This window comes from Oncorhynchus kisutch, linkage group LG8, assembly GCF_002021735.2.
Source record: "Oncorhynchus kisutch isolate 150728-3 linkage group LG8, Okis_V2, whole genome shotgun sequence".
In the NCBI taxonomy this organism is placed as follows: domain Eukaryota; kingdom Metazoa; phylum Chordata; class Actinopteri; order Salmoniformes; family Salmonidae; genus Oncorhynchus; species Oncorhynchus kisutch.
The window spans coordinates 48295528-48308311 of record NC_034181.2 but is presented as its reverse complement, the minus strand read 5'-3'; the positions used below and the strand labels follow the sequence as shown (position 1 = coordinate 48308311).

Genomic DNA, 12784 nt, shown 5'->3' with positions numbered 1-12784 from the left:
TGCTTCCACCCCCGTACGATACGTTTGGGATGGTGTTCTTCGGCTTGCAAGCCACCCCCTTGTTACACCAAACGTTATGTTTGGTCATTATGGCCAAACAGTTAAAATTTTGTTTCATCAGACCAGAGGATATTCTCCAAAAAGTACGATCTTTGTCCCCATGTGCAGTTGCAAACCGTAGTCTGGCTTTTTTTGGGCGGTTTTGGAGCAGTGGCTCCTTCCTTGCTGAGCGGCCTTTCAGGTTATGTCGATATAGGACTCGTTTTACTGTGGATATAGATACTTTTGACCGGTTTCCTCCAGCATCTTCACAAGATCCTTTGCAGTTGTTCTGGGATTAATTTGCACTTTTTGCACCAAAGTACGTTCATCTCTAGGAGACAGAGGGCATCTCCTTCCTGAGCGGTATGACGGCTGCGTGGTCCCATGGTGTTTATACCTGAGTACTATTGTTTGTACAGATGAACATGGTGCCTTCAGGCGTTTGGAAATTGCTCCCAATGATGAACCAGACTTGTGGAGGTCTACAATTTTTTTTCTGAGGTCTTGGCTGATGTCAAGCAAAGAGGCCCTGAGTTTGAAGGTAGGAATTGACTCAAATGGTGTCAATTAGCCTATCAGAGGTTTCTAAAGCCATAACATCATTTTCTGGATTTTTCCAACTGTTTAAAGGCATACTCAACTTAGTGTATGTAATCTTCTGACCCACTGGAATTGTGATACAGTGAATTATAAGTGAAATAATCTGTCTGTAAAGAATTGTTGGAAAAATTACTTCTGTCATGCACAAAGTAATGTCCTAACTGACTAGCCAAAACTATGGTTTGTTCACAAGAAATATGTGGAGTGGTTGAAAAACGAGTTTTAATGACCACAACCTAAGTGTATGTAAACTTCCGACTTCAACTATACATTAAATACATTAAATAGTCATTCAGAAATCTTGGCCACTGGAATAAAATCGTTTTTGGCTCAGTCAATTGAAGGGCTCCCGAGTGGCGTAGTGATCTAAGACTCTGCATCTAAGACATTGCATCGTTGTACAGGGTAGGCCATCATTGTAAATAAGAATTTGTTCATAACTGATTTCCATAGTTAAATAAAGGTTACTTTAAAAAAAAAAGTATAATAATTGCCTACCCTTGTCCTGAATGGTGTAACCTATTCACATTGGTTTGTATACGGGGAAATAAAACAATAGCCAACGACATCAAGAGTATATAGCCCAGTCGGCTTCAGATGCTGGATGTGTCATGTCTCCCAAATTGCCAGAGGGCGCAGTTTCTGATCGGGACACAAAACCCTCTACGGTTTTGTTGGATTGGTAAACCTGTTTTAACACGAAATTATAGAGAATGCATTGTCGGAAGGGAGGCTATTTGAGGAGCGCTCGGTGCATCTATCTCATTTCTCACTGAGTTGAAGCAAAGGTTGGGCTCCATTCTAAAGCCAACCTCTCCGCTAAAACACGGCTCAATTTGGAGTGGGGTTGTAATCATGCAGGAAGGATGGATGGTACAAATATTTTTTTTCTGACATCTTTGATACACTGAGATTATTATTTGTTTTGTTTCTGCAAGATGGAGCCGCAAATGATGTCCTGCTTCGTTTTCTTGGCTTTTGCGTTTTCAGAAAATGTCGGATGTATTAGAGGAAGGGTTGGACCTAAAGTGACCGAAAAGGTTAGTAGAGCATCGTGCTATCATGTTATTTTATGTGACGTCGGAGAATACACAAACACAAGCTTGCCTCACGGGGGAATTCGATGGAAGCCTTCAAAAACAGCTGCATTGTTGAATACATAGCACGAGAACCTACATGTTCATAACAGGTATAGCGCAATAACAGCACACGGTATTTATCACATTCTTACGTTAAACGGCTTGGTAGCCTACACATATCGACATAGGAGCCTCGGGAACTAGGAATAGTTAACCGGAGATTAAACTCAACATAGCCTATTTGTTTTATATACAAGTAGCCTGGCTACTGCCAAATCGGCAAGGCATTAAATGGAATGAGTCGGACTATAAAAGCTAAGCTATTCCACATAATATGCTACACTCATTCCCCATTGCACCATTTAGTAAAATATCCTTTAGAAATGCAGCTTGTAGGCCTATGTTTATGGGATATCTTAGCTATTCAAATTTGTACAATAAGTAATTACAATCTATAAGTGTATAAATAAAAATTGGGACTATTTAGGAAAACGTCAAAGGTTCAGATTGTTCTACTCTCAAATGCCACCAGTGCCCACCACCATTAAGATAAAGTGACTTTAAGCCTGTGCAACTAGATGAGATATTTTCTCCAGTTCATCAATATATCAAATATCATAGGACACAAATATGATCACTTCTGTTTTACATCTCAACAAACTCTAATCTATAAACTGTACTGTATCACTCTACAGTCTACAGTATATGAATACATAATTGAAGCTGGTATGTTTTGTGTTTGTCTCCCTATCACAGGTGTTCTTTGACATCACTGTGGCAGGTCATGAAGTTGGCCGGATTGTGATTGGCCTGTTTGGAGATGTTGTTCCCCTGACTGTGAATAACTTTGTGGCTCTTGCCACAGGGGAGGTAAGCCTGTGAAACCTGTTATTGTTGTGTGAGTAAACAACACAAAGGAAAGCATCTGAATACCAATATCCATCCATAGATCATAGGTCTTAAGAGCTGACATGATGTTGCGTTGGCAGAGTAAACTGAACAAGCCGTCTTCATCTCAAATGGCACCCTATTCCCTAAATGGTGTACTTTTTACCAGGGCCCATAGGGGCTCTTGTCAAAAGTAGTCCACTATGTTGGGAATATGGTGCAATTTACAGTATTTGATTCTAACACACGGTTGCTAGCTAATAGATCACCAGCATATTTCTTGCACAATTGCAAATGGATAAGCGATACTCATTTCGATTTCCAAAATCGTTGTTTTTGCAGAAAGGATACGGCTACAAAGGAAGTACATTTCACCGGGTGATCAAGGACTTCATGATCCAAGGAGGTGACTTCACAGCTGGAGATGGAAATGGAGGTAAGAAAGATTTAAGTATGATCACGTAGAGTTTGACCTGTCTTAGACATTTGATCTCATGTTGAATGTTGGGAATAGTAACAATAATAATAATTCATTTAATTTGTAAAGCGTTTTTCTCATAGAGCATCAACAGAGCAGAAAAGGTGGTTATGTGCACTCCCTTAAAGTTCTCTGTGGGTCTATCCTAGAGGGCACCCTATTCCCTATAGATTGCACTACTTTTGACATGGGCCCATAGTCTCCAGTCCCAGTGTCTCCATCTGTCACACAGTCCCTAAATGCTGTTTACTCATTTGCTGGCACAGGTAGAAGCATTTACGGGAACCAATTTGCTGATGAGAACTTCAAGCTGAAGCACATGGGAGCAGGTTGGGTCAGCATGGCCAACGCGGGCCCAGACACCAATGGCTCTCAGTTCTTCATCACTGCGTCCAGGGCTCCTTGGCTGGATGGGAAGCACGTGGTGTTTGGGAAAATCTTGGAGGGCATGGTAAGTAGAGGCACACTACTGGAGGCTCACAATTTGCTGTTAGAGTTTGAATTGTTTTTGTGGCCACAGACATTGGAAAATCATCTGTCACTCACACACACACGCACGCACACACACACACACACACACACACACACACACACACACACACACACACACACACACACACACACACACACACACACACACACACACACACACACACACACACACACAGGTGATACATAGTGGTCCAATTCAACACTAATACATATTCTAATGTTATTTTTTCAGTCTGTGGTTCATACCATCGAGCTCCAAGACACAAATGACCGGAACCTGCCCTACACAGAGTGTGTCATTGTCAACAGTGGGAAGATAGAAGTCAAAGAGCCATTTATTGTGGATGTGGAGGGTTGGTAGGATTATCACTATGTGTGTTACTGTATTCAGAGAAGTATTATGCAGTTGTTGTTTATGGCTCTCTAATGTGTATACTAACTTTTAACAAAATGAATACGTTGAATTCAGTCATTATGAGAAGATGTCATTTACAATTAATATCTTAAAACCATTGTAATTTAGTTATTTAACCTACACTCATTAACTGCCAAAATGATCAGTATGTCATTTGCACTATCCACTCAGCACTTTGTCATGCTAAGTTGAAACAACTTTCAGTTTTTTACAATGTTGAAAGATTACACAAAGTATATAATACTTCACTTATTTTGACATATCAAATGTAATCACAGCAGCTGTATGTTGTGAAATGTTAATGAGGTTCCCATTTGTGAACATGTTGCATTGTTATGGTGAGTATGTTTTATTATTTATGAAAAATTAAATTGTGGGGATTAATCTGGAAGATGTAGTAGCAAGCTGCAAAGTTGTTAATATTTAAAAAACTATTGCACAATTTGCATAGAAAATTGCTAGTGATTACTTCAGGGCAATTCCACTTTAACCGAATTACACTTTGACTCAGATATATCACTTTAAAATGTATGCCAAACAAAAACATTGATTTCTAAGTTTAACAAACCATATAACTCCATTCACAATGACTACTTTGAACAATTTACACGTACATTTACTAAAAGAACTGTGCAGTTGCAAAGTTTGGTAATAGAATTACGGTAAAATCTCCCTCAGTTTCTTATGCAAACACATTTTCCAATAATTAAGATTCAAATATGTATGCAAAAAGAATGGGGTGTCAGTTATGACATGACACCTTGAGTTTTAAATCATTTATTTTGGTTATTGAACTACAGTAGGTGAAGTGGATTTACATTTGGTAACGGAATTACGGTAATGAAATTGCATCATGGATCCCTGATCTGTACTATACAGAAATGCATAATGAAGGATATGAATATCATGCTCATCATGGTGATGTATCCTGAATAGGTACACAAAGGTAGAAATATGCAATATCCTCATTTTGCTTATTTGAGTTATTCTACACACTGGCTATTATTGTAAGAGCATTTGGTTGGCACGGACCAGAGTGCAGTACAGTATAGCACAGTAGAGTAGAATACAGTAAGTAGATATGTTCAGCACTCTTCAACATTATTGTGTTTTGATGTACTTTTTCTGGTAGATGTTGTAAAAGACCAATTTTCCATCTGTTTGACCAGAAATCAAAGTCCAACATTTTTGGATGGAATAATGTATTTTTTATATATATATGCCATGATTTCTCAAAAATATAGACTCTTAGCTTTAATTTGACACCCAATTTGACATGCTCCTATAAACTTCACATGTTGGTGCTCTTGGATCCTTTTAAATGGAAAGGCCCTTTGTTAAATAGGAATCCTTTTATTTAAAAATTTTCATCCATAGATAGTTGTTTTAAAAATCGAGCAATTCATCAATCTTATCAGAAACAGTAGCTCGTCTTTCAGAGATATCCACAAGCATATCATATACAGTTGAACTCGGAAGTTTACATACACTTAGGTTGGAGTCATTAAAACTTGTTTTTCAACCACTCACTTATAGCTTGTCAATTAAAGATTACATAAAAAAGAAAAAACAATGTTATTTTGTATGTGCTTGATCTTGTGTATTCTGAACTATGTAACTCCTATCTTCTGATCATTTCCTCATAATCTTCCAGATGTATTCTTTCCAAATACACCAAGTTTTGGCATGTCAGAATCATGTAATTACACATGAATAGCAAGTTACCTTTGGATATGTCTATTTAGACGGAAATCTATATTTTGCCATTACATCTAAGAGGTTTTAATGTTCGCCTTGGGGGAGAAACGGGGGCCAGAGCATAAAGCACAGCCCAACACAAGTTGTAGTCTTTCAGAGACTGGAAAAATTGTGTCTGCTTGTATACTTATCAATGAATCCGCCGATAGGAACACCTCTGAAATACGTCCAATAGATCTATCGAACAAGGACAACCATATTAACACCCACAAAAACATATAGTGCGATCAGTATAAAAAAGAGCCTTCGTGAAATGCCACGAAGCAGGACTACATTCCTTTTTGGATCACTGACCTGCCTTCCTCCTGGGCAATTTACATCTCACTGTCCTAGAAATGCCTCAGAAATTATGAAAACAAGACCAGATTACCCCAGGGGGAAATTCCCCTTTAAGAACTATTGGGAGTGTGGTGTTAATTTAGTCTCTAATGAGTCTAGAGGAAATAGGCTCTGCTAATGATGATACAAGGAAGAGTCAGCAGCGAATGGGGATCCATCAGGGGAAGCTCCTCAGAGGAAGGGAGGACCATCCTCCTCAGTGAAATTTCATAAAAATAAAAATTGTGAAACATTTAAAAAGTTATCTTTTTTAGATTAAACTATATTAAATATATTCATATGTTACCAAATAATTGATTAAATAAAAATGTTTTGCAATGAAGGTCTACAATGAAGGTCTACAGTAACTTCAACAGCACTTTCTGGGGTAGCACCATGGTGTAGCCGGAGGAAATGCTAGCTTCCATCCTCCTCCTCTGGCTACATTGACTTTAATTCAAAACCTAGGACGCTCATAGGCCTCACCCCCTTCCATAGACAAACATGGTAATTATGACCACTTCCGGAGGACGTCCAATCATAGAATTAGGATCAGAGAATGTTGTCCATCCAATCATAGAATTAGGATCAGAGAATGATCCCATTGAGATGTATTGTGATTGTGCCACAGGGCATTATGGGGGTTTTATGTGTTGAGAAGCTTGGTGACATTGTTGGTTAGAGATTTAGAGTGAAGAGTGATAATTGAGCATTTTTGGGATATTATTCAACTATTAATTATAATTTTTTCAAATTACAGGAGACTGAGGAGGTATATTATAAATAGTTTTCTTGATTTTATAACTTTATTTTTGTGTCCAGGTAGTGCAAATTATATCAATTTGCCTTGCAAACTTCAGTAGCTAGCTAGCTACTGTACCAGCGTGAGTGTGCAGTTTTCTGTGCCAGAATGGTAGAATGGCCAATGCTGCCGAAAATGTTGTGGAATTTTTGTTGAAGAACCCCTTTCATTCTCTGGGGTACACGGAAAAGGTATGAATTAAAAGCGAGCGTCGATCTCTGCCTAAGATCAGTTTCATGAAGAAGGATGAAAAGGTGAGGGTGGTCAATACCACCTGGTATCAAAAGTATAGCTGGTTAATTAACAGGGAGCCTTTCATCAAGCCACCTGTATTGCTGGACTTGCCTGCGTTTTTGGGCAGGCAAGAATTTGCTTTTAGAGGACACAGCGAGATGGAAAGTTCCGCAGACAAGGGCAACTACAAGGCGCTTGCAGGGGTAATTGCACGTTACGATGCTTTACTTGCTGAACTTATCAAACTTTCGACTGTCTTTTCTGGGATGTCGAAAACAATGCCGAATGATTTGATAGCTTCCATTGCATCATCCATTAAAAGATTAAAGAGAGTTTGATGCAGAGCATTTTTCCACGTGCGCTCAAGTAGACTTTCCACTTTCCTCTGGTATTTATTTAGCAAAGATTATATAAATGTTGCAGCAGCCTAGGCTACACCTAAACATTGGAAATCTGACATGCTGTATGGGATGAAAACTAGACTATTTTTCAGTCTGATCAACTGTAGGCTACTAATAAGAGCAGCAGAAATACAGCCTATGCGCCCTGTCCATCTGTTCAGGGTAAACTAATTGGTAACGTTATGTATTTATAGTCCATTTGTGTGTCAGGAGAAAATGTGAATGTGATCAAATTTGGTTTATATTCAAAATTGGGTTGGCTAGGCTGCCTATACGTTTTAATCCATAATGATTAACTGGAATGAATGAATCAACATAATAGTGATGACGACGTGAGTAAATGTTTTGTAAGGCCTACAGTTGCATAGGCCTGCATGATGCAAACATGCATAAAGCAAGCTCAGCTCTGTGAGCTCTATTGTCTATCAGTTGTCTGATGGGTAGAGGAAATCCCCCTCCTAATCTAGTTTAAATATAATTTACATGAACAAATATAAGGTAGCCGCAGTTTGACAGGGTTTTCACTCCCCCAGGGTCCCATCATAGCCCATATAAAACCTTTTCACAACTGATTAATCACTGTCAAACCGTATAGCGTCCCGAGTTTTCCTAGTTAGGTTAACATATAAGGAAAAACTCCACGCCCCAGTGGGTAAAAATTGGGACCTTGCAGTTGTCAGTTATCATCAAGTATGTGGATGATCAGGGCTTTATTCATGAACGTTTCTTGGGATACTTTGATGTGTCAAGTGGGCGAGATGCGCAGTTTGTTTGACTTTATGAATTTTGTGATGTCTGAGTTTAAGTTCATAAAGAACTTAGTTCATAGAGAAACTCGTTTTTCAAACCCTACGATGGCGCAGCTGTAATGGAATGTGTCTGCTATTTGTATTTACAGCTAAGTCCTCTCCTGTTCCCTGATTATTAAGAGGTGATGACTACTCCACTCCACTACCTTTGTTAACTTTCTCCTGACATGAACTGAAGCCTTGTCAAATCCTGTCCTGCACTGGTCAAGCCTCTGAACACCTCAACTCATGCCTCATACCCTCATTCAATCACTGCTGTGATCCCTTTCCAACACGGTGTAAGTATCCCTCTCATTCCCATTCCCCATAATATACTATAAATGTCTTTATTAAACGATTTAGGTTAAAATAATTATTCTTTGACGATTTATGAAACACACTTTGTCGTCTCCTTGCGTTACGCGCCTGTACTGTGGGTCTCCCATCTTCCTCATTTTTTCAAGTCACCAGCCTCCACTGGGATCCATTTCAAATACAAATACAACTCTCAGTGAACAATGTCCTGCAACCATCATCTATTTCCCCCTTTATTTACTAGATTTGTTTTCAGGGTATTTGGCCAGTTTCAAGTTAATGGCCCAGCCGGTAACAGGAGCAAAGATTTCCTTCCGCCTTGCCTGCCCAACTCAAATAATTTCAGAATAGTAGGCGAATCAAGAAGAAGGAATCATTTTTCTTTATTAAGTGACTCGGGTCCCTTGGGAGACAAAGCAAACAATGAATATTTTCTTATCAGTGCTGTGCTGTGGCTTGGATCAAGGCGGCCCATTCCTGCAGCACACCAGGCAGAGTAATTAGACTTGGCCTGGGAATAAATGGACTTTAGTGAGTGGCCATGCTCTGCAGAGATTTTACGTCCAGAGTGAAATTACCCTTCTAATAACAACCACCAGTGAAAATGACCAATTAACAACCATCAATGAAAATGACCAATTAACAAGTGCATAATCAAGCAGGGCTGGCCATATTAGATGCAGCAAGCTGTGAAAAACATAGCTGGAGAACATTACATTAAATGCTACAAGTAACAAAGTGTTAATCAGATTAAAGCAAGGCCTACTGTTCTCAGTTGTCTTAGCAGCAAAAACCTCTGGTTCAGAACAAAGAATCCTGTGGTTCAGTGACACAAAATATTAATACATGTGTTGGGCAATACTAATCAAATGTGCCATTTGGTCACACAACACAATGCCACAAATGTCTCAAGTTTTGAGGGAGCATGCAATTGGCATGGTGACTGCAGGAGTGTCCACCATAGCTATTGGCAGATCATTTTATGTTATTTCTCTACCATAAGTCGCCTCCAAAGCTGTTTTAAAGAATTTGGCAGTACGTCCAACCGACCTCACAACCGCAGACCACGTGTAACCACGCCAGGCCAGGACCTCCACCTTCTTCAGCTGAGGGACCATATGAGACCATCCACCCGGACAGCTGATGAAACTGAGGAGAATTTACGTCTGTAATAATGCCCTTTTGTGGGGAAAAACTAATGTTGATTGGCTGGGCCCTGTTCCCCACTGGTTGGGCCTAGAGCCTAAGTGGGTGGGCCTATGCCCTCCCAGGCCCACCCGTGGTGGCGGCCATGCCCAGGAATGTGAAATGCATAGATAAGGGCCTAATTAATTGATTTCAACTGACTGATTTGCTTATATAAACTGTAACTCAGTAAAATCATTGAAATTGTTGTGTGTTGCGTTTTATATTTTTGTTCAGTATATTTTCACAGCCCATTGACCAATAATAGTTCAGTCTGAGTTGTCTTACATTCCTGGGCCCCATCCCAAAACCTGTGGTCTCGGGAGAGAGCCAGGGCCTGATAGAAACACAGATGGATTTCAGCAGCAGATCAAAAAGATGGATAGAGCTCTGCTTCTTCCAATCAACATCATCATCTAGATCTTTTTAAAGATAGAGGGTGTGCTAATCAATTTATTTAAGCCTGTGATTATGTCAGGCAGAATCATCTTCTGTACTGTTCTGCATTCCCTATTGATTGATAAAATCACTTGAGCCAGTACAAACGGAGGTAAGTAATGACTAACCCTGACATGAATATTATTTAACACTCTTCTCACAGAGACGAATGAAGAAAAAACGGTGCTCCTCTCAGCTCACACCCTATTCCCTCTGCAGTGGCCCCATTTATGACCAGGGTCCGTAGAGATCAAAAGTAGTGCATTTGGTAGGAAATAGGGTGCATTTGGGATAAATGAATGTGTAATCTTACCGTTGCCTCCTCCAGACCTATCCACACATCCTTTCAAGTTCAATTACAGGACTGTTGTATAATATCTCATGGAGCTTTTATTGGGGGGAAAACTAACATTAAACTTACAAAAATATAACGGTTCATCATTGGGACAAACGGTGCTTTATAATAATGGTAAAACATTGTCGTACATTCAAAATATCTTGACTACCTTGAGTTTCGTAGTCTTCCAAGTTTTCCAATCCCTTTCCCCCTAAAAATACATCAGAAAATATTTAATTTACCCATAAGTGTCTAAGGCAGGGGATGGGGGGGTTCTTTTAGCTATTTGATTTTACATTTTAAGACCCCTTGAAGTATCAAATAATAATAGTTTTAGCCTTACTGCTATTAGCCCATACAAATGCATTGAATAACAGATTCACAACATGGAACAACAGATAGACCCCAAATAAATCTAAAGGAAGTTTGTTCTGAAGTATTCAGACCGCTTGGCCAAATAGTTAAATCTTGGTTTCATCAGACCAGAGAATCTTGTTTTTTCATGGTCTGAGAGTCCTTTAGATGCCTTTTGGCAAACTCCAAGAGGGCAGTTTTTTGCCTTTTACTGAGAGGTGGCTTCCATCTGGCCACTCTACCATGAAGGCCTTATTGGTGGAGTGCTGCAGAGATGGTTGTCCTTCTGGAAGGTTCTCCCATCTCCACAGAGGAACTCTGGAGCTCTGTGAGAGTGACCATTGGGTTCTTGGTCACCACCCTGACCAAGGCCCTTCTCCCCCGATTGCTCAGTTTGATCAGGCAGCCAACTCTAGGAAGTCTTGATGCTTCCAAACTTCTTCCATTAAAGAATGTGTTGTTGGGGACCTTCGATGCTGCAGAAATGTTTTGGTAACCTTCCCCAAATCTGTGCCTCGATAAAATCCTGTCTCAGAGCTCTACGGACAATTGCTTCGAGCTCATTGTTTGGTTTTTGCTCTGACATGCACTGTCAACTGTGTGTGCCTTTCCAAATCATGTGCAATCAATTGAAATTACCACAGGTGGACTCCAATCAAGTTGTAGAACCATCTCAATAATGATCAATGGAAACAAGACGCACCTAAGCTCAATTTCGAGTCTCATAGCAAAGGGTCTGAATAATAATAATAATAATGGTAATAATAATGGTCTGGGTGTCACGCCCTGGTCGAAGTATTTTGTGTTTATCTTCATGTATTTGGTCAGGCCAGGGTGTGGGCATGGGTTTTTGTATGTGGTGTGTATGTATTGGGATTGTAGCTAGTGGGGTGTTTTAGTTAAGTCTATGGCTGTCTGAAGTGGTTCTCAATCAGAGGCAGGTGTTTATCGTTGTCTCTGATTGGGAACCATATTTAGGCAGCCATATTCTTTGAGTTTTTGGGTGGGTGATTGTCCTTAGTGTCCTTGTTCCTGTCTCTGTGTTTTCACCAGATAGGGCTGTTTCGGTTTTCGTTACGTTCATTACGTTCTTTGTTTTTGTAGTGTTTGTATTGATTCGTGTTTTACGTTTGTTTATTAAACATGGATCGCAATCTACACGCCGCATTTTGGTCCGACTCTCCTTCGCCACAAGAGAACCGTTACACTGGGGCTGTTTTCATTGTTCGGGCTAGGCCCCTTAATACCAGTGAAGGGAAATCTTAACGCTACAACATTAAATTATGTCTAGATTATTATCCTGGTAAGAGAGAAACTCTGTACCCCCGACATTGAACTGCACTGCAAAAGGTCAGCTCTCAAAAACAAGAAAAAAAGCTATAAAATGAGGGAAATATGACTTAAAATCAGAAAAGTTATCTGCAAACAGAACAGGAACATTTTACTTGCTAAGAATCTTTTAAAGTACAAATATCTAGTCTCAAAGAATGCACAGATATCGTAAACCTAGTGCGTTCAGAGTAAAAACAAGTAATTTGTCTGCATACGAGAAAAGATTTAAGAATAATTTTCTCTCGGTAGGAAAATGTGCTTAAATTTAGCAAATGCTAGTGCCATCATCTTGAAATAAGGCTATATGTTTAGTAAATATATCTTAAAACCAGTACAGCTACACTAAAAACAGGTACATTTGTCTGGATAAAAAGAAAGATTTAAGAATTATTTTCTCAATATGTAGGAAAATGTGCTTAAATTTAGAATCCAATGCTATTGCAATAGTCTTGAAATAAGGCAATATTCCCAGGAATTTACAGAAAAATAGCATATTGTGCTTAAAATAAGTAATCTTGACTAAGATAA

The 12784-nt window shown here is 39.4% G+C and overlaps 1 protein-coding gene across 2 annotated transcripts; it reads left to right on the top strand.

Moving 5' to 3' along the window:
* The first annotated feature begins 1029 nt into the window (after positions 1–1029).
* On the top strand, positions 1030–6410 carry ppic (peptidylprolyl isomerase C). Of its 2 annotated transcripts, XM_031830477.1 has the most exons (6): positions 1030–1515; positions 1633–1682; positions 2478–2591; positions 2952–3045; positions 3354–3538; positions 3812–5564. In XM_031830477.1, exons 1-6 carry the CDS (start codon positions 1509–1511, stop codon positions 3938–3940), a joined length of 579 nt encoding a protein of 192 aa, XP_031686337.1. In that variant the 5' UTR covers positions 1030–1508; the 3' UTR covers positions 3941–5564. The 2 variants fall into 2 exon arrangements, with proteins under 2 accessions (XP_031686337.1, XP_020345008.1); XM_020489419.2 differs by having other exon boundaries at positions 1206–1682; positions 3812–6410.
* The last annotated feature ends 6374 nt before the right edge of the window (positions 6411–12784 follow it).

What these genes read in the sequence shown, in the direction of transcription:
- ppic (XM_020489419.2), top strand. Translation starts at nt 1,581, where the DNA reads ATGGAGCCGCAAATGATGTCCTGCTTCGTTTTCTTGGCTTTTGCGTTT. An exon ending in TGGCTCTTGCCACAGGGGAG is followed by an intron (nt 2,592 to 2,951) that starts GTAAGCCTGTGA and finishes TTGTTTTTGCAG; the next exon opens with AAAGGATACGGCTACAAAGG. An exon ending in GGAAAATCTTGGAGGGCATG is followed by an intron (nt 3,539 to 3,811) that starts GTAAGTAGAGGC and finishes TTATTTTTTCAG; the next exon opens with TCTGTGGTTCATACCATCGA.